The sequence below is a fragment of the Aethalodelphis obliquidens genome, unplaced genomic scaffold (assembly GCF_003676395.1).
Source record: "Aethalodelphis obliquidens isolate GAN/ISIS:26980383/991018 unplaced genomic scaffold, ASM367639v1 scaffold35, whole genome shotgun sequence".
NCBI classification, from domain to species: domain Eukaryota; kingdom Metazoa; phylum Chordata; class Mammalia; order Artiodactyla; family Delphinidae; genus Aethalodelphis; species Aethalodelphis obliquidens.
This window is the reverse complement of record NW_020837979.1, coordinates 14,356,526-14,379,536: the sequence shown is the minus strand read 5'-3', so window position 1 is coordinate 14,379,536 and position 23,011 is coordinate 14,356,526. Positions and strand designations below refer to the sequence as shown.

At 48.1% G+C, this 23,011-nt stretch overlaps 1 protein-coding gene across 1 annotated transcript in view; it reads left to right on the top strand.

Moving 5' to 3' along the window:
• The first annotated feature begins 239 nt into the window (after nt 1–239).
• The window catches only part of TCF7L1 (transcription factor 7 like 1), a 158,861-nt gene continuing 136,089 nt past the window's right edge, over nt 240–23,011 (top strand). Inside the window, exons 1-3 of the mRNA XM_027129208.1 lie at nt 240–832; nt 915–978; nt 1,223–1,350. Coding sequence (XP_026985009.1) covers nt 590–832; nt 915–978; nt 1,223–1,350 — 435 coding nt within the window. The 5' untranslated portion in view covers nt 240–589. The remainder of the gene's footprint in view (nt 833–914; nt 979–1,222; nt 1,351–23,011) is intronic.

The window sequence follows — 23,011 nt, the reverse complement described above, 5'->3', positions numbered from 1 at the left end:
GGGGTGGGGGCGGGACCCGAGCGGTCGGCCGGAGGGTGGGGACAGGGCCGCGGGGGTGCAGGGTAGGGCGCGGGGAGGGGGTCTGGGCGAGTCTGGGCGCGAGGGCGGTGCAAGCTGCGGGGAGGCGCAGCCCCGGAAGGTGTGAGCGAGCGGCAGGCGAGTGTGAATGCGAGTGTGTGCGCGCCGGAGCTCTCCGGGTTCTGCGAGGCGCGCGGGTGTCAGCTTGCAGCAGGGCTCCTCCCTCCGGCCCCCCTGGCCCGCGCGCCGGTCCCTCCTCCCTTTCCCCGCTCGCCCCTCCCCGGCGGGCCAGGCGCTGGGACACCCCGGCGGAGCAGGCGGCGGCGGCAGCGAGTTGGGGAGCCCCGGGCTCCGCGCTGCCGGTGGGGCCCGAGCCGAGCCGCCCCCGCCCCGGCCCGGCCGCGCCGGCCCAGCTTGCCTCCGGGCCACGCCCTGTCAAACTTTGTTGCTGCGGCCGCCGCGGCGGCGAGCGGAGCGGGCCGGCCAGCGGGAGGGAGGGAGGGGCGGGCGCCGGGCCGGGCGCGGGCGGCGAGGGGCTCCGAGAGCGGCGGCCCCGGCCCGCGGCCCCACCATGCCCCAGCTCGGCGGCGGCGGCGGCGGCGGGGGAGGCGCCGGCGGCGGCGGCTCGGGCGCCGGGGCGGCCGGCGGAGGGGATGACCTCGGGGCCAACGACGAGCTGATCCCCTTCCAGGACGAGGGGGGCGAGGAGCAGGAGCCGAGCAGCGACAGCGCCTCGGCGCAGCGGGACCTGGACGAAGTCAAGTCGTCCCTGGTTAACGAGTCGGAGAACCAGAGCAGCAGCTCGGACTCGGAGGTGAGGAGGCTTCCGCGGCCGCCCCGGGGGACCCCAGCCCCGCGCTCGCTCACCCGCCTTCGCCTTTGTGTCTCCTCCGTAGGCGGAGAGGCGTCCGCAGCCCGCCCGGGACGCTTTCCAGAAGCCGCGGGACTATTTTGCCGAAGGTAAGTGCCGGCCCCGGCAGCCCCCACTCCCGGCCCCGCGGCGCTCGGGGCTTCATCTCCGGCCGATCTCGGTACCCCTTACCCCCGTGGCCGTGCCCCTGCCCCTGCTCTCCGCCCCTGTCGGCCTCAGCAGTCCTGGGGCGCGCGTGGGGGGCGCTCTGGTCTCCGGTCCCCACTCCGGGTCCCCAGCCGCGGCGCTGTCCCGGGGACCCCGACCTTACCCCCTCCTTGGTCTTGCCCGCAGTGAGAAGGCCCCAGGACGGCGCGTTCTTTAAGGGTCCCCCCTACCCTGGGTACCCGTTCCTGATGATACCGGACCTGAGCAGCCCGTACCTCCCCAACGGACCCCTGTCTCCGGGAGGAGCGCGCACGGTGAGTGCCCGTCCCGCTGCGCCGGGGCGGGTGGGCGGCCGGGGCCCGCGAGATGCGCCCCCGGGCTCGGCGACAGGGTGGGGGATGGGGGATGGGGCCGTCCCGTGAGGATCCTGGGCAGAACTTGCTTACGGGGTTGAACTACTCTGGCGGTCGAGGGTTAGGCTGCTCTAGGCAGTGCCTGCATGAAAGGAAAGTGCCTTTACATGCTCCCCTTTTGCTGGGGAGCGGCTTTGGGGTCCACTTCTGGGGTCCTCCTTGGTCTCCAGAATTCTTTGCCCGCACTAAAGGGAAACTTGGATTTGTGCCGGTTGGGCGGGTGTGTGTGTGTGTGTGTGTGTGGGGTCTCGCTTCCTTCCTGGAAATCGGTCAGCTTTCCCTGGCAGTTGGGCAGTGGGGCCGGGGGAGCAGGGTTGGCGACGCTGCCCCACGACTCCAGTTTCGCTGGGCGGCTGTGAGTTCGTTCCTAAGAAACCCAGTATTCGTGGCGGGTTATTCACACACACTCCTCCCCACCCCCAGCCCTCGCGCGGGGGCCTCAACTTTTCTGTAGAGCTCGGGATTTTAAACTCGCCGAGATGATTTCGAGGGCGAATCGAGGCATTCTTCAAGTTGAGGAACTTGGCTTTTTCGCCCTTTGTTGCCGGCTTTTCTCATTTAAAGCGAGCGCTGCGACACTTTAAACCTGTTAATGGGCGCGCATTGTGTGCTGCGCGCTGGCATTTAGAGCCGTGATTAAGCAAATTGACCGGGCCCCAGACGACGTGCAAATGAGGGCGGATTCCTTCGCCCCCTCCCTGGCTCTAACTCCCGCCCCCCGCGTCGCGAGGGGCACAGCCCGGGGCTGGCCAGGCTTTTTTGTCCCCTGAGTTGCCACCCCACCCGAGGGCCCGCTGCCCAGGTGCTAGGTCCGATGGCAGATCTTGAGTGAACACCTGCCTACTATGCGCCAGGCTCTTGCGCGCTGCTGCTTGGGCGCCTGCACGCCGTAGTGGTTCACTTTGCTCCCTGCCCGGTTTCCCAGTGCCCGCCAGTTCGTGCTGTTGTTGATTCGGGGTGGAAGGTGTTTGGCGCCTTAAGAGCTGACCCGACAAACTCACTTTATGCTCAAGTTGTCCTTAAATAATAATCATAGTTAAAGGGCTGCCTGAGAAACGCTGGTGCTGAATGGACCATCCCTGCCGTCATGGTACAGTGGTCGGTGGAGAGTGGAGACATCTGCCGCCGGTTCAGTGGGGCCGCTCTGCCGGCCGGTTGGGGTGTGGGAGTGGAGGTTGGGGACTCTGGCCAACCGAGAGCAGAGTGGAGCCGCACAGCCCTCTCCTTTCAAGCAGGGAAGACCCTGCACCTTTGGCCCTGCCTTGTTGCATCCTGGGAACTCCCGAATGTAAGTCCTGAATATGAGCTGGATGCGGGCATCTGGCTGTTGCTTTTTCTCATTCATGTTAAAAGAAAAATGTGTGAGTAAAAGTTGAGCAAAACAAACTGCAGTAACGTCGTTCAGGTTTTCACAGATTCTCTTCCGTGTCCGCAGATGTGGCTCAGTTCTGAAAGTTTTAGTAGGGTTTCTGTACGTGTGTGTGTGAAAAGGTAGGTCACTACACTATCAGAGTCCCTTTTCTCCATTTTACCTTTAGTTGTCTGGGAAAAGGAGTTTGGCATTTCTGTGAGTCAGCACCGATCCATGTCCTGGTGCAGGTAAAGTCGCCAGAAATGTTCCAAATATGACTAATTCTTTCACTCAAGCTAGCTATTCCTTTCCCCTTTCTCACCAGGGCATTTTGATTCTTCCTCTTTGAATGGTGACGACTGCCAGTCTTCATATGCTGCTCTTCCCCTCCCCCTCAGGAGCCCAAATGGGACAGATTTTGTTTGTGTCAGTCCCCTACTTTCTTTTACCATCTTCTACCACCCTTCCTTCTTTCTACCATCTTACATGTACTTTTGACTAAGAGCTTCCAAAGGCTGCTTCTTTTTGGTACTGGCTATTCCTGATTACTGCATCCAGGCCTGCATGGGATTTTTGGAGCCCTCCTTGAGGAAGCCAGCCTTTCCCCTCTGCATGCTTTTGACTGTCCCTGCTCATTCCTGCAGTTGTTCCCTGCCTGAGCCCATGTCACTGTCCTCCTTTTTGAGCCTCCAAGAACACTCACCCTCTCCCTGTTGATCCTTCATACGGGACCTAGTATGTCCTGCCTCACTCTCCTGTTTCCATCTTGCCTCCCTGATGAATTGCCCTTGCAGAAAAGTAAGTTCAATGCCCCCATTGTTTCTGTGCCCCTTATGTGTCTGTCATGGTATTTTGACCTGCCTGGTTACAAAGTTTACTGAAGTTTCCTGCCGTTAGATCAGCTCAGTAGAACCTGCTAATTTGACTCTATCCTTGGGCGTCAATGACTGTTAGGAAAGCAAGGGAGGAAACACTTAAGCACTTGATTGTCTGGACTGTAGGACTGAGATGATGCTTTTCCTTTGGATGATTATATTAATGTGATTAATGATTATATTAATGTGATACTGTAGGCAAACTATAGGTGCAGACAGTGGGCCTCTGTAGGGGTCCCTGCCTGGTAAAAGGAATGTATTGATAGAGAGATATGGGGGGGGAGAAGGGGGAGGAAGGTGGCTGAAGGGTGAGGGGGGTGGTGGATTCTATGATCTGGTCTCTCTTTTAGCAGCCTAAGTCTTTTTTGGTTTCGCATCTAAGTTTCACAACCTTAGTCCTTGCTGCTCTAAGGCCTATAAGTGGTATAAAATTGGGTGACCTTAGTTCTCTTACACCCTAACACTTTCTGGAAATACCAGGCCAGAGGCAAACGTGAGGTTTGGCTGGAGCGTTCTCAGGGTATTAATTGACCCTAGGAATAGTATTAATTGACTCTAGGAATAGCAGCAGGGCTCCAGCACCCTCACCCACTGGCAAAATTCCTTCTGGGACAACTGGGGGCCGGCCAGTCCTCCAGTCTGGCCATCTCCTCCCTGTTCATTACCTTTGCCCTCCACTCTGCTTTGGCTGGGAGGCTGGGAAGGGGCCTCTTCCTGAGGCTCTTTAGAGAAGAGGTCCCCTTAACCCGGGGTGTGTGCCAAGCCTCTGAGCCGTGATTCATTCTCATCTGGAGCTCTGGGGACCCTGTGGCCTGTGAGGAGAGGAATAACGGCCACAAGTCACTTTTCACTCCTTCCAGTGGTCACACGAAATTATACATTCATTCATGAAAAGGCTTCACCAGTTCACTAAACCACCTTGGTGCTGTTGACTAGAATTTGGTTAGGAAAATGTAAGTCAGCACAGAAGAAAGCAGATGTCAAAAATAGTTGGACTAATCAGAGCCACAAAGAAAATGCAGCTTGTGGTTCAGCGAGTGAGCAGCAAAGTGACAGGCGTTCGACCGTGACCACAGTGTGCGTGCTAATGACATTTTGGAAAAGAGCACTTCCAGGTAGGGTTGCTGAGGAAATCTATAGTTTGGGGTCCAGTGTATACATTTTAGAGCTGCCTTTGTGCAGCTCAAGCACCAAGTTATTCATAGATTTCTCAGACCATCACAACTCAGATTTCTGTAGGAAATTACTCTGTCCTCCAAACAAGTCCTTCGCATCCCACTGCTTCCCATGGGCAGTCCTGCTGATATCCTGGGTGCTCCTGTTTCCTTCCTGACACAAAGGAGTCCAAGCAGAAATCTTTGTGTACGTATAGAGACGTCTTCTGGTTTTTAGGAGTTGTATGTAAAAGCCAAGTATTGATAAAACCTCTTCTTTTGGAAGATCGGTATAAACATGCTGCTTTTGGGAAAGTTCTTTTAAGCCATTTCATCTAAATATAACTTCTGTTCTATTTTTCTCTAAATATAACTCAGGGTTTAATGAGGGCTTTTCACATGGAATGAGCATTTACGAGGGCCTTGCCTGCGTTGCTGAAGTTTTGGCACTTAGATTTCTGGGGTGACAATTGATGACAAACTCTGTGGAGGGACTCAAACCCTGTCAGTCCTTTTTCTTTGGGTGGGTGGATCTGACAGAGAATACCTGCTTGCTCTTGTTACAATTTTGGAGAGGTTTAGGTTGGTCTCATTCTTTAGTGATCTTACTTCTGGGGAATCTTGAAAAAGTAGGCCAGCACATGTACACACACACACACACACGCACACACACACACACACACAACCTTCAATACAGAGTGTTCCAGCCTTTACAGTGATGTGTAAAGTTACCCCAAAAAATTGTGGCATAAAAAGGAATTTAAATGATTAACTCATTGGAAAATGCATAATGTAAAGATCCTATATTTCAACTTAAGAGTCCATTTTTACTTGCTAAAACTGGGGAAATTCAGATTGGCATCCTTAAGATAAAAGTCATAACGCGGGCTTCCCTGGTGGTGCAGTGGTTGAGAGTCCGCCTGCCGATGCAGGGGACGCGGTTTCGTGCCCCGGTCCGGGAGGATCCCACGTGCCGCGGAGCGGCTGGGCCCGTGAGCCATGGCCGCTGAGCCTGCGCGTCCAGAGCCTGTGCTCCGCAACGGGAGAGGCCACAGCAGTGGGAGGCCCGCGTACCGCAAAAAAAAAAAAAAAAAGTCATAACGCCTTGACTTCCTCTGATATTTATTGTAGGCCTATCATGGGCAATGACTAAGGGACTGTGGGAGTTAGGCTGAATTAGACCCAGCTTTGCCCTGAAGGACCTAAAAATCGAGTTAGGAAGAAGTGATGTTAGTACCAACCACTATAACAGGAAGTCCACGTTAAGAGTCAATAAAATTCAGAGAAGAATTTTCAGAATAAAAAGAAAAATTGTCTTGGGCTGGCATGGTCAAGGAGGGCAGGTAAAGGAAGTTGTTTTAGACTAGTCCCTGAAACTCATCACTCTTTAATTCAAAGTAATTTTTGTTAACTATAAAAAAATTTGAACAGTACAAAGGTATTTAGAGTGAAAAGCGGAAGTCCTGCACGTACATCTGAAGGTAGAAGCCAGCACAGGGAGAGCAAAGGCATGGAGTGGGGTAGAAGTTCAGGGCCATTTGGGATAATGCAAGTTTTTCCATTTGCCTGGAAGGGTAAGGGGCCAGACCTTGAATGCCAGTGAAGGAATCTGGCCTTATTCAAGAAGTAGCAGAGTGCCATCCAAAGTTCTGCTGGGAAATAATGTGACTCGTACTTGTGCTTAAAAGGATAATAGTGATTGTGGGGAGAGGACCTGGGAGGAGCTAGAATGCTTGGGAGACTCGCAGGAGGCCAGGGGCGAGGTGAAAGGGGCTTAAGAGTATCTGAATGGAAAGGAAGGGTAGCATGAGGGAGACTGGCAGGGTTGCTTGAGTTTGCATGGGAAGAGGTGGTGGATTGGATGGAAGGGAGGGAGGGAGGGAGAAAGGGGCTGATGTCGCAGTCAACTCCTGGTGTCTGAGCCTGGGAGACGGGGTGTGACTTCTGGCAAGTGGGGCCCTGGCCCTCCATCTTTGCCTCCCCAGTGCTGGACAGATGCTTATGAACTGTTGTAGCAATAACAGCCCACGCGGTCTGTCAGAGGGTCTCACTTAGAGGAACTGCTCCGTCTCGTTGGAGAGGCACTGGGTTTGAGGGGATATTGAGGGAATAGTTGAAGCTTCAGCAACAGGATGATGCAAGGGAGCAGGAGAAGAAAGGAAGGGGTGCTCAGAGCAGAGAAGTCACTGAGGGAGGATGGAAAGGGGTCTCTGCCGAGGTGGGAGGAGAGCTTAGGGACTGCGACTGCACGGAAGCTGGAGGGGAGGGAAGGGGGCGGGTGCTCCTTAATGTCAGATGCCACAGAGAGAGGGGAGAAGAGGACTGAGGACTCAAAAGGAGCTTTGGGAATTCACTAATCAGGAAGTAATTGGTGCCTGCAGAGAGCAGTATTCCAGGCAAGTGATGATGAGAACGGTAGGTAGGCAGAGATGCTAGCCTCAGGCTTCTTCGTCGGGTGTCGAGGTGCTGTAACCAGGACTGGTCCTGCCGTGTGGCCCGTCCCTCACTCCTCAGCCAGAACCCACACCAGACTCCCACACATGCGAGCAGCCTCCTGCCTTACACATTTCACTTTCTATCTCCCGTAACCTGGAAGGTGCTGGAAAACCAGACTCTGGGCAACCCATTTAAGAAGATGGGCTGTGGCAAAGAGAGGGATGGGAAGGGCTGCAGGCTCCGGAGACAGTCCATGTAGGATGCTGGAGTGGGAGCTTGTTTGTACTAGCGGTAGGGTAGGGTGGAGGGTAAATGGGGAGGAAGAGGAGGAAGAGATGAGATTGAGAGCTTCCAGACGAAGGCAGTGTTCTTCCCTAATAGATGGAGATGCTCCGTGGCTCCACCCACCAACAGTAGGTATTGTTCTCTCGGCTCTGCGGGTGAGCCCAAGCGGGTGAGCCCAAGCGTTGAAGAAGGGGATGTAGAAAAAAAACGCAGAGGTGGAGTTGCAGAAATCGAGGGGGAGTGCATTGGTTGTCTAGATGACTTTGGGATTATCAGTGAAAACCAAGAGCAAGTTGGCTGGGGTTTTGTTGGCAGTAGGGAGACCACAGGCCCTTCCTCTGTACCCAGTTACAAAGCCAAACTTGTTGGGAACCTTTTAGCTACATGTGAATAATGAGATGTTTGTGCATTGATTGAAAGATATGACACACTTGGGAAATTTTTCCTCTTTTTATTGTCTAGAGCTGGCTGACTTTGAAGGGGGATAGAGGTGAGGATCAAAACACAGCTCATTTTCAGTCAGGGACAGATGTTGGCATGTGTTAAGTTATTGGGGATGGGAAAGGACTGGGAAAAAAAAGCATGTAGAGAATTGCCCCATATTGGCTAATCTAATAATGTATTTTTAGAGGAGGTTTTTATAAGTCCCATGTGTTACTGTTCTCTCCCAAACTGGATTGGATTTAGGGAGCAGTGAAATAATTGCAGTTTCCAAAACCTTGGCATTTGGGAATGAAGGGACATGGGGGGAGTGAAGGGGGCTTGCCTTTTCCTCTATACTGTGTGTGCCGCCCAGGGAACAACTCTGGGGCACTGGGCAGCTCCTTTCTGAGATGCTGAGTTATCCCTCGATCGCCAGGTAGCTTTAAGGTTCTAAAGGTTTTAGGTTCAGAATCCTAAGTCTTTCCTTTTCATTATGTGTACAGCCTACAGATTTTCATGGGAAAATGACCTTTTAGTTTACAAATACATTTCAAAGTTTGAAAATTAAATCATAAGGATGTTTTCCTGAACATGACCCTTTTCATGAGATTTTGTGGAAGTAGTAAGGGACGATAACTCCAGTCACCTGGAGCTCTCAGGACAGGCAATGAAGTCACACATACACTTTCAAACTGTTACAGCAGTTTAGAAATCTGTTCCATTCAAGAGGAGGAACAAGACTGCAAGTGTTCACCCCAATTGTGGAAAATAAGTGTAAACAAAAAATTCACAAAAGAAACTACGAACGCCTACTACTTATGTGAAACTATGTTCAGCCTCCCAGGTAGTCAGAAATGTTCATAAAGATAAGCACTATTTTTTGGCCACCAAATTAACAAAGGTTTTGTCTTACTGAGACTGTTCAGTGCTGGCAAATGTACGGTGAACTGGGTGCTCTTAGTTGCTGTTCCTGAAGGGTGTTGACAGCCCACTGCATTGGGAAAGCACTTGGCAATGCTTGCTAAAACCTTAACATTTGTCATTGCTTCTGACCTAAGGAAGTAGATACTTGCTATTCCCATTTTGCTGCTGGGCAGACCGACTGGTAGAGGTCAAGTATCTTGTTCAGGGTCACGCAACTAGTCATCGACAGCACAGAGATTTTAACTTGGTTGTCAGTGCCAAGGCTGGGTCTTCCCATTTCACCCTTGTGGCTTTCCACGCATGCCTGATGTCACTAGCTCCTCCCCCTCTTGGGAGAAGGGCAGCTGACCTTTGTCTCCCAGTTCAGAAATCCTGACGTGAGTTACCAGTCAGGGTGGAGGGCAGGTAGATTTGTTCCAACTTTACAAATCGGACCTGGGAAGGTACCTTCCCAAATAAACAGTTGTGTAAGTGAGTGAGCGGCTTTGGTTGAAGTTCTTCGTCCAGTGCTATCTGTGCTCTACAGGCATCAAATAACCTTTAGGTGGCGGCCCCAGGAATTTCACCGCCACGTTACCTTCCTTCAGAGAAAAAGTGGTTGTCTGTTAACAGAGACATGAACTTTTCTGAACTGGGGGACTGTTTTTTCCTGTTGAGATCAGTGAGGTTGGAAGAATACACAAGTGTGTCTTTGGGGTGGAAGGAGGTGGGAGGGGCAGGCTTGCTCGCTACCCCTGCAATTTGGATTACAACGTAGTTTGGTTGACAGACCAAGCTCTGGTGAACCAAGTATGCAAATATTATTTCCTTATTGTGCGTTTTATAAAACATTTTATAAATTGGTTGCTTTTGTTAAAGTTCTTTATAAGTTAAAAATAAGTCCCAATCACCTGTAACTCTGAGTAAATTGACTGTTAAAGAAATAAATACTAGATTTTTACAGAGAATTGCAGAGAATGTGTTAGTCCCCACCACCACCCCTTTTCTCTGTGTGTGTGTGTGTGTGTGTGTAAGATGGTTTGAAATTAGGAATCAGGTAATTTGATACCTTTTTATTCACTTACCAAATTTATCTTCCAGGTGGTCTCTTTCTGAAAACAGTAGCATGGTGGAAAGAGTAATAAGGGGCTTCCAAGTCTGGTTAATAGAAGTTGGGGAGGCGCTGGGGGTCCTATCTAAGCCCTCTTGGAGATCTGTGTATTACAAGGCATTAATCTTGGCGAGATAAATGTCTTATATACTTCATAACGTGGATGGGGCTGTTATTTGTAGGAATATCTATAGAAAGTGTGTTGTGTGGAAAAACAAAGATGTAAATATGAGATAGTAACTGTGATTAAGAAATAGATGGATCTGATGATAAGGAAGAAAAGCAAAAGAAGTAGGAATGAGCAGTATGAAAAGTTAAGTTTGTGATTGACATGTACACACTACTGTATTTAAAATAAATAACCAACAAGAAAAAAAAAGAAAAGAAAAGCTGATCAATTTACAAGTCCAGATTTGTTGGCAGTAGTGATTTCTGATATTTTTAGGACTATACTGTTTCCGTAAATTCCAAAGATTATATACCAGAGTCACTAGAGTCAGCTGGATTTATAAGACATACCTTCTAGGAGTGCATTGGGGGTTTCTCCCTGAGTTTCTTGTGCAGGGGACTCCACATGGGTACCCTGCAGCCCTCCGAGCTGGAAGGGACCATCCAGCTCACGCCAGTGGTGAGAAACACAAGCTCAGGGAGATCGTAGGCTTGCCCAAGATCAATTATGAGTGATGGAAACAGGACTAGAGCTCAGCTGCACCCCCTGGAGCTTTACCCTCTCCACTACTCAGGGAGATCGACAGCAACCCTGGCAGAAAGCCATGCTATGGAGAAAATGCATCTCAAAGTATTTCTTTATTAAACTAGAACACCTGACCCATGATAAATGATTCATAGACATTTGTTGAATGTCGACAGCATGAATATTTAAACATCAATATTTAAAAAAAACAGCCTTGTAGGCACCTGCAGTGGTCCAGGGTGCTGTATCACACCATTTACAACTGTTACCACATCTGATAGTACCACCTCTGTTTTATCCACGAGGAAGCTGAGCCTGAGAGAGTAAGCGAGGGTTCCAGAGACACCTCTCCAGAAGGTCGTAAAGCCATCGTTCCAATCACAATGCTGCAATTTCCCCTCTACTGAAAGTGGACGGCCAAATTAATGTGAAAATGCCATTTGGAGCAAGATAACAAAGAAATGGTGTGTGAACAAAAAGTGACTAATGAGTAACATCTCTGCATTCATTCTTTTCAGTGGCCTTCCCAGCCCTTTAATAGGAGGAACTTGTAGTCACTGCTTCTGCCTGGGGTAGACTCAGAGCCTTAATGGTTGGTGTCTTCATAGTTTCAGAGATGGTATTTGTTGCGATCTTAATCTTCCTTTGCTTTTCTGTGCTGTGCAGCTCCATGTAATCTATGTTTTTCCCCTTCAGTTTCCCTTGTGTTTTCCTCTGACATCTTGAGGTACTAAACTTGGATCTTAGATACCACAATATGCAATATTGGTATATGCATCTGTTGACTTGGTCTACTGCCTACTTCCACTCCTGACCAGCCCCACTTGCTTGTACATGTGTGAATATTAGTTTGTATGTAAATTAGATACAGTCATTGCTTATTAATCATATCATCTATTTAAACATTTCCAGACGGGATACATAGAGGAGAGGTATAGCGGGAGTCTTAGAGATTCGTGAGATGAAAACACTTCGTACTTCTACTTTACAACATAAGCGTTTCTGTTAATAAAATGATTGTCGGGGAGAGAGACATTGGTCTGAAGCTTTGGAGTGGGAAAGAGATCATCCTCATGGGCATGTTCCCGGGCCTCCTAAGGAAAGTTAATGCAGGAAGAGGAGGGGATGGTGAGAAAGTCCAGAGATGGGGAGAACACCTTAGTAAGCTGCTCCTTTGAGCTTGCACCAAAAGAGAGGAGAGAGGAATGGTGGAGAGAAGCCCGAGGCTTGAGGGGTAGAAAAGCATACTCCACTGACCAGCGATATTTGTGGCTAAGGGGTCTGGGACTAGGAGTTGGCCACAGTCAGGCCTTGGACCCTAGCCCAGCCATGGTCTGCCTGTGTACCCCTGTGCCCTAGGGCCCTCTTAGGCAAAATGGGGATAGTGGTAGTGTTTGAGGGTCACTGAATTACATTTTGGCTGAATGGACTGTGTTTTAAAACCAGGATTTTTCCAAGGCTAAAACTAAATATCATAGGATGAATCTTTGAGATATAGAAAGAAATCAGAAATGTCATCAAAATAATTTACAGTATTATTACAACTTGATTAAGATGTTTAGTGACCCAAAAAATTTTTTAAACACATTTTTAAAAATAAATTTATTTATTTACCTTTGGCTGCATCGGGTCTTCGTTGCTGCATGGCCTTTCTCTAGTTGTGGGGAGCGGGGGTCTCTCTTTGCTGCCGTGCACGGGCTTCTCATTGTGGTGGCTTCTCGTTGCGGAGCACGGGCTCTAGGCGCATGGGCTTCAGTAGTTGTGTCATGTGGGCTCAGTAGTTGTGGTTCATCGGCTCTAGAGCGCAGGCTTAGTAGTTGGGGTGCACGGGCTTAGTTGCTCTTCGGCATGTGGGATCTCCCCGGAAAAAGGCTTGAACCTGTGTCGCCTGCATTGGCAGGTGGTTTCTTAACCACTGTGCCACCAGGGAAGCCCTCAAATGTCTTTTGAAGTAAAAAAAAAAAAAAACATTAAAAAATTTTGCTGGGGCTGGGGGGTGTCTGGAATGGCCCCAAGACCTGTGTTATACTTAGTTGTCATGTATCTTTAGTCTCCCTCAGTCTAGAACAGTTTTCTTTTTTTTAAGATTTATTTATACATTTTATATTTTATTATTGCTGCTTTGGGTCTTTGTTGCTGCACACGGGCTTCCTCTAGTTGCGGCGAGCGGGGGCTACTCTTCGTTGCAGTGTGTGGGCTTCACATCGTGGTGGCTTCTCTTGTTGCAGAGCACAGGCTCTAGGCGCGCGGGCTTCAGTAGTTGTAGCACACGGGCTTCAGTAGTTGTGGCTCGCAGGCTCTAGGGCACAGGCTCAGTAGTTGTGGCGCACGGGCTTAGTTGCTCCGCGGCACATGGGATCTTCCCGGACCAGGGCTTGAACCCGTGTCCCCTGCATTGGCAGGCGGATTCTTAACCACTGCGCCACCAGGGAAGTCGTAGAACAGTTTTGTTTCGTTTTTTTTTTGCGGTAGGTGGGCCTCTCACTGTTGTGGCCTCTCCCGCTGCGGAGCATAGGCTCCTGACGCGCAGGCTCAGCGGCCATGGCTCACGAGCGCAGCAGCTCCGCGGCCTGTGGGATCTTCCCGGACCGGGGCACGAACCCGTGTCCCCTGTATCGGCAGGCGGACTCTCAACCACTGCGCCACCAGGGAAGCCCCAGCACAGTTTTTTGATCTGTCTCTTGTGTTGACTTTTTAAGAATACAAGCCATTTATTTTGTAAGACCTTGAACTTTTTTTTTTTTAATGATGTTTCTTCAAGTAGATTCAGGTTGTTTATTTTGAGCTACAAAACTGCATAATTGATGCAGCATTGATGTCTTTTTCAATGCTTCTCCTAAGCGGTGCCGTCTGTTTTTCCCCATTATACGTGGTGTTAATTTTGATCACTTGGTTAAAAGTTGGTCTATCAGATTTCTCCAAGAGAGTTACTATTTTTCCTTTTTGTAATTAATAAGTGTCTTATGGGGAGATACTTTGAGACTATGTAGATATCCCGTTTCTCATCAAACTTTCGCCTGCTGGTTTTAGCATCTACTGATGTATTTTGCCAGAAACAGTTATCACTGTGGTAGTGGCCAGACTGGTGGTCAGATATTTTTGTTTTATTTATTTATTTTTGCATTTTTTTAGTTGAAGTATAGTTGCTATACAATATTATGTAAGCTACAGGTGTACAGCATACCAATTCACAATTTTTAGAGGTTATACTCCATTTATACTTATTATAAAATATTGGCTATACTCCCTGTGTTGTATAATATATCCTTGTAGTTTATTTTATACACAGTGTTTTGTACCTCTTAATTCCCTACCCCTATATTGCCCCTCCCCCTTTCCCTTTCCCTGCTGGTAACCACTAGTTTGTTCTCTATATCTGAGAGTTTGCTTCTTTGTTATATTCACTAGTTTGCTGTATGTTTTAGATTCCACATATAAGTGATATCATACAGTATTTGTCTTTCTCTGACTTATTTCACTTAACAATAATGCCCTTCAAGTCCATCCATGTTTCTGCAAATGGCAAAATTTTGTTTTTCTTTATGGCTGAGTAATATTTTGTGTGTGTGTGTGTGTGTGTTGGTCACATTTTTAAAGTTTGACATTTTAACACAGGAACAATTTCTCAGCTCTATGAGTTGCTAGATTATTTCTGTTCTCTATAGCATATTTGTGAATACTGAATAAGATGAAGGAACAAGATATTTTTGGTCCTTTTTAAAAGATAATAGTTTGTTCTTCACAGTTTTTGTGGCAGCATCAATCAATGATTAATCAAGAAATTACGGTACATGATTTTGAAATCTTGTGAAATATTGAGGTCGCAGAGTTTACATTCTGTTCTGTGTTCTTCATAGGATGTAAAGAACTTCCTAGTTAGGATTTTTAGGTTTTTATCTGATTACTGGAGTTTCTCACTGTCTGTCTGGATTTGGTTAAATGCAATCCCAGGGTTTCTTTAAACATGTTTTTCTGTCCCCTGTAGTTCTTGAAAATCATTAGCTGGATTTAGATTCTTGATCAAGCTTCAAGGTTCTCTCTCTCTTCTTTAATTTATTATTTTATTTTTTATCTTTTTGGTTCTGTAAATTGACTTTTATAGACTTTATTTTACTTTTTAACTTATTTTTGCAAGACTCAGTCATAGATGTTGTCCTTACACTGTGAGACACTTAAGGTCTGGTTGTCTCTCTGTGATATTAACAGCCACTGAAGATCATCACCCACATCCATTGCTTCCTGAGCAGTTTCAAAATGGCGATAGTCTATGTGTATCATTACTTCTTCATCTATCAGCTGTAATTTTTTTTTTTTTTTTTTTGCGGTATGCGGGCCTCTCCCGTTGCGGAGCACAGGCTCCGGACGCGCAGGCTCAGTGGCCATGGCTCACGGGCCCAGCCGCTCTGCGGCATGTGGGATCTTCCCAGACGGCGGCACGGACCCGCGTCCCCTGCATCGGCAGGCGGACTCTCAACCGCTGCGCCACCAGGGAAGCCCTGTAATATTTTTTAAAAGAGAAACTACCCCTCGGGACTTCCACGGTGGTCCAGTGGCTAAGACTCTGCCCTTCCAATGCAGGGGGCCCAGGTTTGGTCCCTGGTCAGGGAACTAGATTCCACATGTCACAACTAAGTGTTTGAATGCCGCAACTAAAGATCCTATGTGCCACAACTAAGACCTGGCACAGCCAAATAAATAAATAAATATTAAAAAAAGAAAGAAACTACCCCTCATCAACTATTAGTTACCTTAGATCAGAGGTCAGCAAACTGAGGTCCACAGGCTAAATCCAACCCAATATTTATTTTTGTAATTAAAGTTTTATTGAAACAGCCATGCCCATTCGTTTGCATATTGTCAGTGGCTGCTTTTGCACTGCAAGGGCTGAATTGAGTAGTTGTCAGTGAGGCCATAATTGGCCCACAGAGCTGAAAAGATCTGGCCCTTGACAGAAACAGTTTACTGACCCCTGCTCTAGATGATGTGGAAAAAGCAATTTAAATATTTGATTCTTTCCCCAGTTTTCAGTTGGTTTCCAATTACCCTGCAAAGGTGACCACTGAAGTTATTTCTTACAATATCGTTACAAATTCATAGACTTAAACCTATTTGGTATGTAGTTCAGTCGATTTACAATTATTATCTTTATTGAAACTCAGATTGCCCCATCTTTAGCCAGTGGGAGCCTCATCAAGATGGCTCCTGAGTCTTTCTGTGTACGCAGTCCTAGTGGTCTTGTGGTCTTTGATGCTTCCCTGATGACTGGTGTGGTTCCAAGTTCATCTTGTGGATTCCCTGCTGCAGACCTGGAACCAGCCACTTCTAGGAGCTCTGCTTCCTTTCAGTGTAATACGTTGTTTATAGACCATAGTCAGAATGCGAAGGGTGCGTGTATATATAGGTCCTAAAGGTTTATTCCGTTTAATGTATGAGCATACCAGGCAATCAGTAGAATTTAAAAGTAGAATATAATATGCATGTTGTAATTTTAAAACAATCACATTTTTGTTCTAAAAGTATGTAATGTGCTCTATTTTTAATGTACTTTTAGTCTTAATAATGTTAATTAATCCTCCGATTTATTTAGTAATTGTAGTTGTATATTAGAATTGTTTTCTATGAAATTAACATCTTTCATGCTTATATTTTATTCTTTCAATAAAATATATACATATCTGCTTCTGCCAACTGCTAGCATTTCAACGGATAAAGCTCATAAGATTTCCACTCAGATTACCTGTGGAATGCTTCCGTGTTTTTGAAAGGGCACGTTCAGGTAATGACAGCAAAGCCAAACATGCTTCCTTTACTTCTTTCTCACATTGTGACACTAATTAGATGGATATGTGGGTCACCTCTGTGACCACGTGACCATCCATCATGCAGAAGCTCAGGCCTTCTGAAGACCGAAGCCACAGCTGAACAACACATTTACATTGAATGCTGAGGCCGAGGCCATATTTTTTATATTCCTGGGACCTACTTCATGGTTGCAAAGATAAAAGTTGTACAGGGGCACAAAGAACAAGGCCTGGTCCATAGTAAGGACTTCGTTAAGGTAAACTCATCATCAGCTTTGGTGGTCCTGGGTTTTCAGGCCTCCCTAGCCCCTGGGAAATGTAGTCTCTAGTCTCTATATGGTACCATTCCCTGGGCAAGCGCTTATGTTCAGTTTTGGATTGCTGGTTTTCTAGAATCCGTATTCTTAGCAATCCTGGCTGTCATATTTCCCTTTCGATTACCATTGCCCCAGCACAGTGCCTTGTACACAAAATCTGTACTGTGTGGATATTGGTTTAATTGCATTTCTCTCTTTTTAATATATCGTATATAATAAAATAAACAGCAAAAACCTGTCTTCCTCCTGGACATCTTTAGACTAACAAGGGAAATCATTTTTCACTTCTGAGACCTTTCAGGGCGTAATCTTTGATACATTGACCTTTGGTGGGTTGATCATTTTAATTTTAATTTTTATCAAGATTTTCTCAGTTTTTTCCAGTATTCAGGCTGTACATTCTTTTAAAAATGAAGCAGATTTCTGTGCTGGAGACAGAGTGCCCACTGGTGTGTATCTGTGGACAGTCAGCCCTTCATCTGTGATGCTGGGAGTATGTTAGCAGTTGTGGAAGCCATATGTTTTTAGGCCTTTGCCAAGGAAAATACTTTAAAATTACATTAGCAACTCCAAGGTATTTTGGCTGTTCTGAATGGACACATGATAGTTTTCCAATTACATAAACTAGAGCTTTTGTTTTCTGCTGAACTTTCTTATAGGCTATGGGAACAATAGTGCCTCTATCAGCATTTCCCAGAGTAACATCCAGGGGATGTTAAGAGTTAGTCCTATTGCTTCATTTCTGCAAGGCTTCTGGGGCCTTTAACATGCCAGTGTGCACTGCGAATCTCTTAGAGAGGAGTGTATTACGCAGGATTCCTTGGGCTTATTTGATCAAGGCTTTCCTTGTGCTTGGAATACTACCCTCCACCTGGCGTCCCCCACCCCGTGTATAAGTCTCACTGCATACTCCCTGGCTCCCAGCCTTAGATGTGGCCCTGCTGCAAATGCTCAGCTCCCTGTACTTGACCATGTTTCTTTGCTGGTAAATATGTGGCTTAACAATGACCTGATACACACTTGTCTTCTCTGAAGCCTACCCTCACTGAAGAAGTCGGGGAGTGGGTCCGTTCTGTTCTCTATGGGAATCTCAGCATCAGGCATTTAGAATGGCCCTCCATAAGTATTTGTTGGATGAGTGAAGGGATGTAGACCCCTTTATTTCTGAGTAGCATCTTGCGGAACCAGAGCTCTGCCAAACCCACTTTGGGAACCATAGCTCAGTCTTCATTTTCAGTGTGAATAACTAGAGTTCTGTAGACCTTCATAATGCTACTGAATGTACGCAGTGCATCCAACTAGCAGGGAACTGTCAATACATTTAAAGATGAGGCTCACAGGTGGCCAACAAACACATGCAAAGATGCTCAACATCACTAATTATTAGAGAAATGCAAATCAAAACTACAGTGAGGTATCACCTCACACCAGTCAGAATGGCCATCATCAAAAATCTACAGACAGTAAATGCTGGAGAGGGTGTGGAGAAAAGGGAACCCTCTTGCACTGTTGTTGGGAATGTAAATTGATAACAGCCACTATGGAGATTCCTTAAAAAACTAAAAACAGAACTACCATATGACCCAGCAGTCCTGCTCCCGGGCATATACCCAGAGAAAACCGTAATTCGAAAATATACATGCACCCCAGTGTTCATTGCAGCACTGTTTACAATAGCCAGCTCATGGAAGCAACCTAAATGTCCATCAACAGAGGAATGGGTAAAGAAGACGTGGTACGTATATACAATGGAATATTACTCAGCCATAAAAAGGAACGAAAATTGGGTCATTTGTAGAGACATGGTTGGACATAGAGACTGTCATACAGAGGGAAGTAAGTCAGAAAGAGAAAAACAAATATCGTATCTTAATGCATATATGTGGAATCTGAAAAAATTAGTATAGATGATCTTATTTACAAAGCAGAAATAGAGACACAGACGTAGAGAACAAACGTATGGATACCAAGGGGGAAGAGAGGGTGGTGGGATGAATTGGGAGATTGGGATTGACATATATACACTATTGATACTATGTATAAAATAGATAACTAATGTATAGCACAGGGAACTCTACTCAGTGCTCTGTAGTGACCTAAATGAGAAGGAAATCCAAAAAAGAGGGAGATATATGTGTTTGTGTAGCTGATTGACTTTGCTGTACAGTATAAACTAACACAATATTGTAAAGCAACTATACTCCAATAAAAATAAATAAATAAATATGAGGTTCAGTGCTTGAAATAACTTGACTCAGTGGCACATGGTGAATCAGGTGGGATTGGAACCTTCTTTTCCTGATACCTGTCCCTGGGCCCAGTACCCACAGGCCGCCTGCAAGTCCCCTCTCATGTTGTTAGTTACATAAATGGGAGAGACTGGTGGGGGAAGGAGAAATCAGATGCCCCTTTGTGTACTCATTAATGCAGGTAGAACAAAAGGCCCAGCTTGGTTTTCAAGTTCAAGTTTGGCTCACATGTGGTCCTCAGTGAAGATTATGATCTCGGATAAATTAAAAACAAATGTTACAGAAGTCGTGATGAGGTAGAAACGGAGTTCGGGATTCTCGTTTTTAAACACTGGGGTAAGCAGAGACCCCTCTTTAAAGCAGACATTCACCTCCCCCTCTTCCACTCTACCTCTCTGCCTATCATTATGATTACTGTTCATTTTCACTTAAATTAGCAAGGCGGGTAGGTGTGTACATGTGGTCTCACGTCAGTGTCCTCGAGTTGGTTCACCAAGCCCCTCGCTTTTCTGAACCAGGCAGACAGACGTTTAGTCAAATCCGCTGACGCATCCAGTGAAAAGGGAATTGCACATTAGGCAAAAACGCCTCCTTCCTTGGGCAAGACCCCCAGCAGCCTGCTGCCCCAGGCGGCTCCTTTTCCTCAAGCATGCTCAAGGCCAGCGTGCGAGGAGGGAGCACACAGGGTCCCCCTGTATCTTCTCCCCCAGGCTGAGCTCCCGAGCACATTCTGGACTGGAGCTGGGAAGTCCTGGGGCCCGGCGAGTTTACGCGCTAAATGGGGCTCTGGTATGTCTAAGCCAAATTAAGTCTGCGGGCAGCCTTTACAAGCACAGTGACTGCTTTACAGATGTAAAGAAGCTCAAAAGTACTGTGTATGTTCGTAGCCTCAATCCCTGTAAAGTTTCCACGAGCACATTGCAACGGCTCTGTACACGGAAATTTAGTTCCTCTGTTCTCACCCTGCTTACCTCTTCACTCTGTCAAAGCACGTGTCATATTAATGTGTGTGTGTGTGTGTGTGTGTGTGTGTGTGTGTACACATGACTAGTTCTCAACCGGGGGCAATTTTGTCCCCCAGGGCTCACTTGACAATGTCTGGAGACATTTTTGGTTGTTACGATTTGGTGGGAGAGGGATACTACTAGCATCTCATGGGTAGGTAGAGGACAAGGATGCTGCTAAATATTTTAAAAGGCATGGGGTAGTCCCTCACAACACAAAATTATCTTGTCCCAAATGTTCATAGTGCTAAGGTTGAAAAACACTGGTGTACAAACACATCATACATGAACAAAACCATGCGCATGTGTGTGTTCACATGCACATATGAATACATGCACACACGTGATTATATGTATACATACACATATGTGCACGTACGTATATGTCTATGCACACACACATACTTTTTTTTTTTTTTTTGGCGGTACGCGGGCCTCTCACTGTTGTGGGCTCTCCCATTGCGGAGCGCAGGCTCAGCGGCCATGGCTCACGGGCCCAGCCGCTCTGCGGCACGTGGGATCTTCCCGGACCGGGGCACGAACCCGTGTCCCCTGCATCGGCAGGCGGACTCTCAACCACTGCGCCACCAGGGAAGCCCCACATACTTTTTTTTAAGAAGGGACATTAGAGATACTGGTTGGATTTTAGTTACAGTTGAAGAAACTGGGTCCCGGAGAAGCAAAGAGTTACTCACCTCACAGAGCCAGTGAGAAACATAGCAGGGGAAATCCCTGGTGGTTCAGTGGTTAGGACTCCGTGACTTCACTGCCGTGGACACAGGTTCCATCCCTGGTTGAGGAACTAAGATCCTGCAAGCCACGAGGCTGGGCCAAAAAAAAAAGAGAGAGAGAGAGAGAAACATAGCAGGACTGGTACCTGAATTTCTCTTCGTTCTGAACAGTACTTTTTGCAGAGGTAACAGTCTCCTTCTTTGAGTGTTCTGTGTCCCAGAGGAATATTGTATACATTAACTCATTTAACCCTCAGAATGACCCTGCAGGTGGGGACTGTGGTTATTCCTGCTTTACTCTGGAGGAAATCAAGCCTCAGAGAGGTCAAGATGCTTACCTGAGGCCACTCAGCCATGCAGGGGCAGGGACTGGTATAGAGATCACATTTGCCCGGCTCTTCCCACCTGGTACCACCTCCCACTGGGCCACGCGGAGGCTCGTGTGAGCTTGAGGGACGTGGCCTGTACAGAGGAGATGCTGAGCGGGGTGACCCGTGGGGCTCTGTCCAGCGGTTGTATTCTGAGGCTCCAGCTTGGAAATGGTTCGTAATGCCTGAGTGCTGTCTCTGAGAAGCCCTGAGCTATGGAACCCACAGAAGTTTAGGTCCCACAGCCCACTGCCTGGTCCGCAGCACTGGGTTGGAGGCCTCTGGGGGGAGAGCAGGAGTGATGGTGGCAAATCGGTCTGCATGGACCCAAGGAGCTGGGTGGGGCAGGACTGGAGAGGCCCCGATGGGTCTCCTGCCTTCCCCTCCTCTCTCCCTCCTTCCCTGCTCAAGGGAGGCCTGGGGGTTACTAGGAGGTGAGGGGCAGTTGGTGGTAATTACTCACCGTTTGCGCAGACGGTGGGCACGGCTTGGTGCCTTCTGGGATAGAGAGAGGCTGGGGGACTCTGTCAGAATGTTGTGTGGAGGACCGAGAGGAAAGCAGGCGTTCTGTGGGAAGGAAGAAGGTTCAGAGTCACCTCCTAGGGAGGTCACTTCAGATCCTCAAGTATCCAAAGTATAAACGAGGCACCAGCCGCACTGCCTTTCAAGCTCTGGCTGTGTGGGCAGCAGCTAGAGAGCTGGCGGCCACGACATCTGCCCAGCGGCTCCCTCAGCCTGTCCCCAGGATCTGACCAGTGAGTGTGCGTTTTGCTGCTTTGTCCCCTCTGGCATGGGTGCTCTAGAACGTAGGCAGTCCATTGCCCTCTGTCTGGGACCTCTCTGTCCTTCTGGGTTTGGTGTCTAAGAGACCATCTACAGACTCCATGTGAAGCTGAAACCCATCCAGCGCTCCAGGGTCCGAACTTTCCCGAGGGCTGTCTCAGCACTTTTTAGATGTGTTTTGTTGTGGGAAGATAAGAACCTGTGTACAAATAATGTCTTCCCTAACCCTGTGCTGAGAGAGGTTTGAGGACAGAGAGAAAGCCCACATTGCAAGTCCTGAGGAAAAATCATTGCGTTGGAATTGTATAGGTCAGGCTGGAGTAGTTTGGAGAGATGATAAAGTTTCCTGTCTCCTTGCGGGGAAAAAAAACACTCTGGGGTTTTCTGCTCTCGATGTTTCTTTCATTCGCATGTCCTTCTTTAATGAAATGGTATGGTGCCTCTCTGTAAGCGGATATGTGAGCAGAGCAGCATGCTAATTTCTCTCTCAGTCAGGCCTGCGGTGAGACCTGGTTCTTTGGAGATGGTCCCAAACCAAATAGCCACAGCTCACCTGCCGAAGGGCCTCCTGGCACCGGAACCCCCGCCATGCCTTTCTGTCTCTCCTTGGAAGGTGGCCCTCCACCCTAACAAAGATCTCTGTTATGGAAGGACCTCGCCTTTCAATCTCCGTCTCTGGTACAAATTGTCTTCCCTCGGGCGAGTTTCTGTCTCCGAGGCGGCTGTGAGGATGCAGAAGCACAGTCGGGCTTTGTGGTGGAGGAGGGCTTTGCAGCGCCCTGGAAGGTGGGATTCAGCCTTGTATACGTGAGTAGCAGCAGGCTGTCTCTTCGGGAAAAGGGGATTCCTGGAACGAGAGAGAGGCTGGTGCCCGAGACCAGAAACCCTTCCTGGTGTTTCTGCAGCCTCTGCAGCTTCTTCTGGCCTCATGGTCCTTTCGAATGGCCTATAAGGCAGCCCTGGAGCCTGTTCTCCTGGAGCAGCTCTGATTCCCTGAGCTCCTGCACCAACCACTGACCCTCCGGACCCTGGTCTGCACCTCTTTTGTGGTCCAAAGAGCCACGCCTTGCCCCTCGT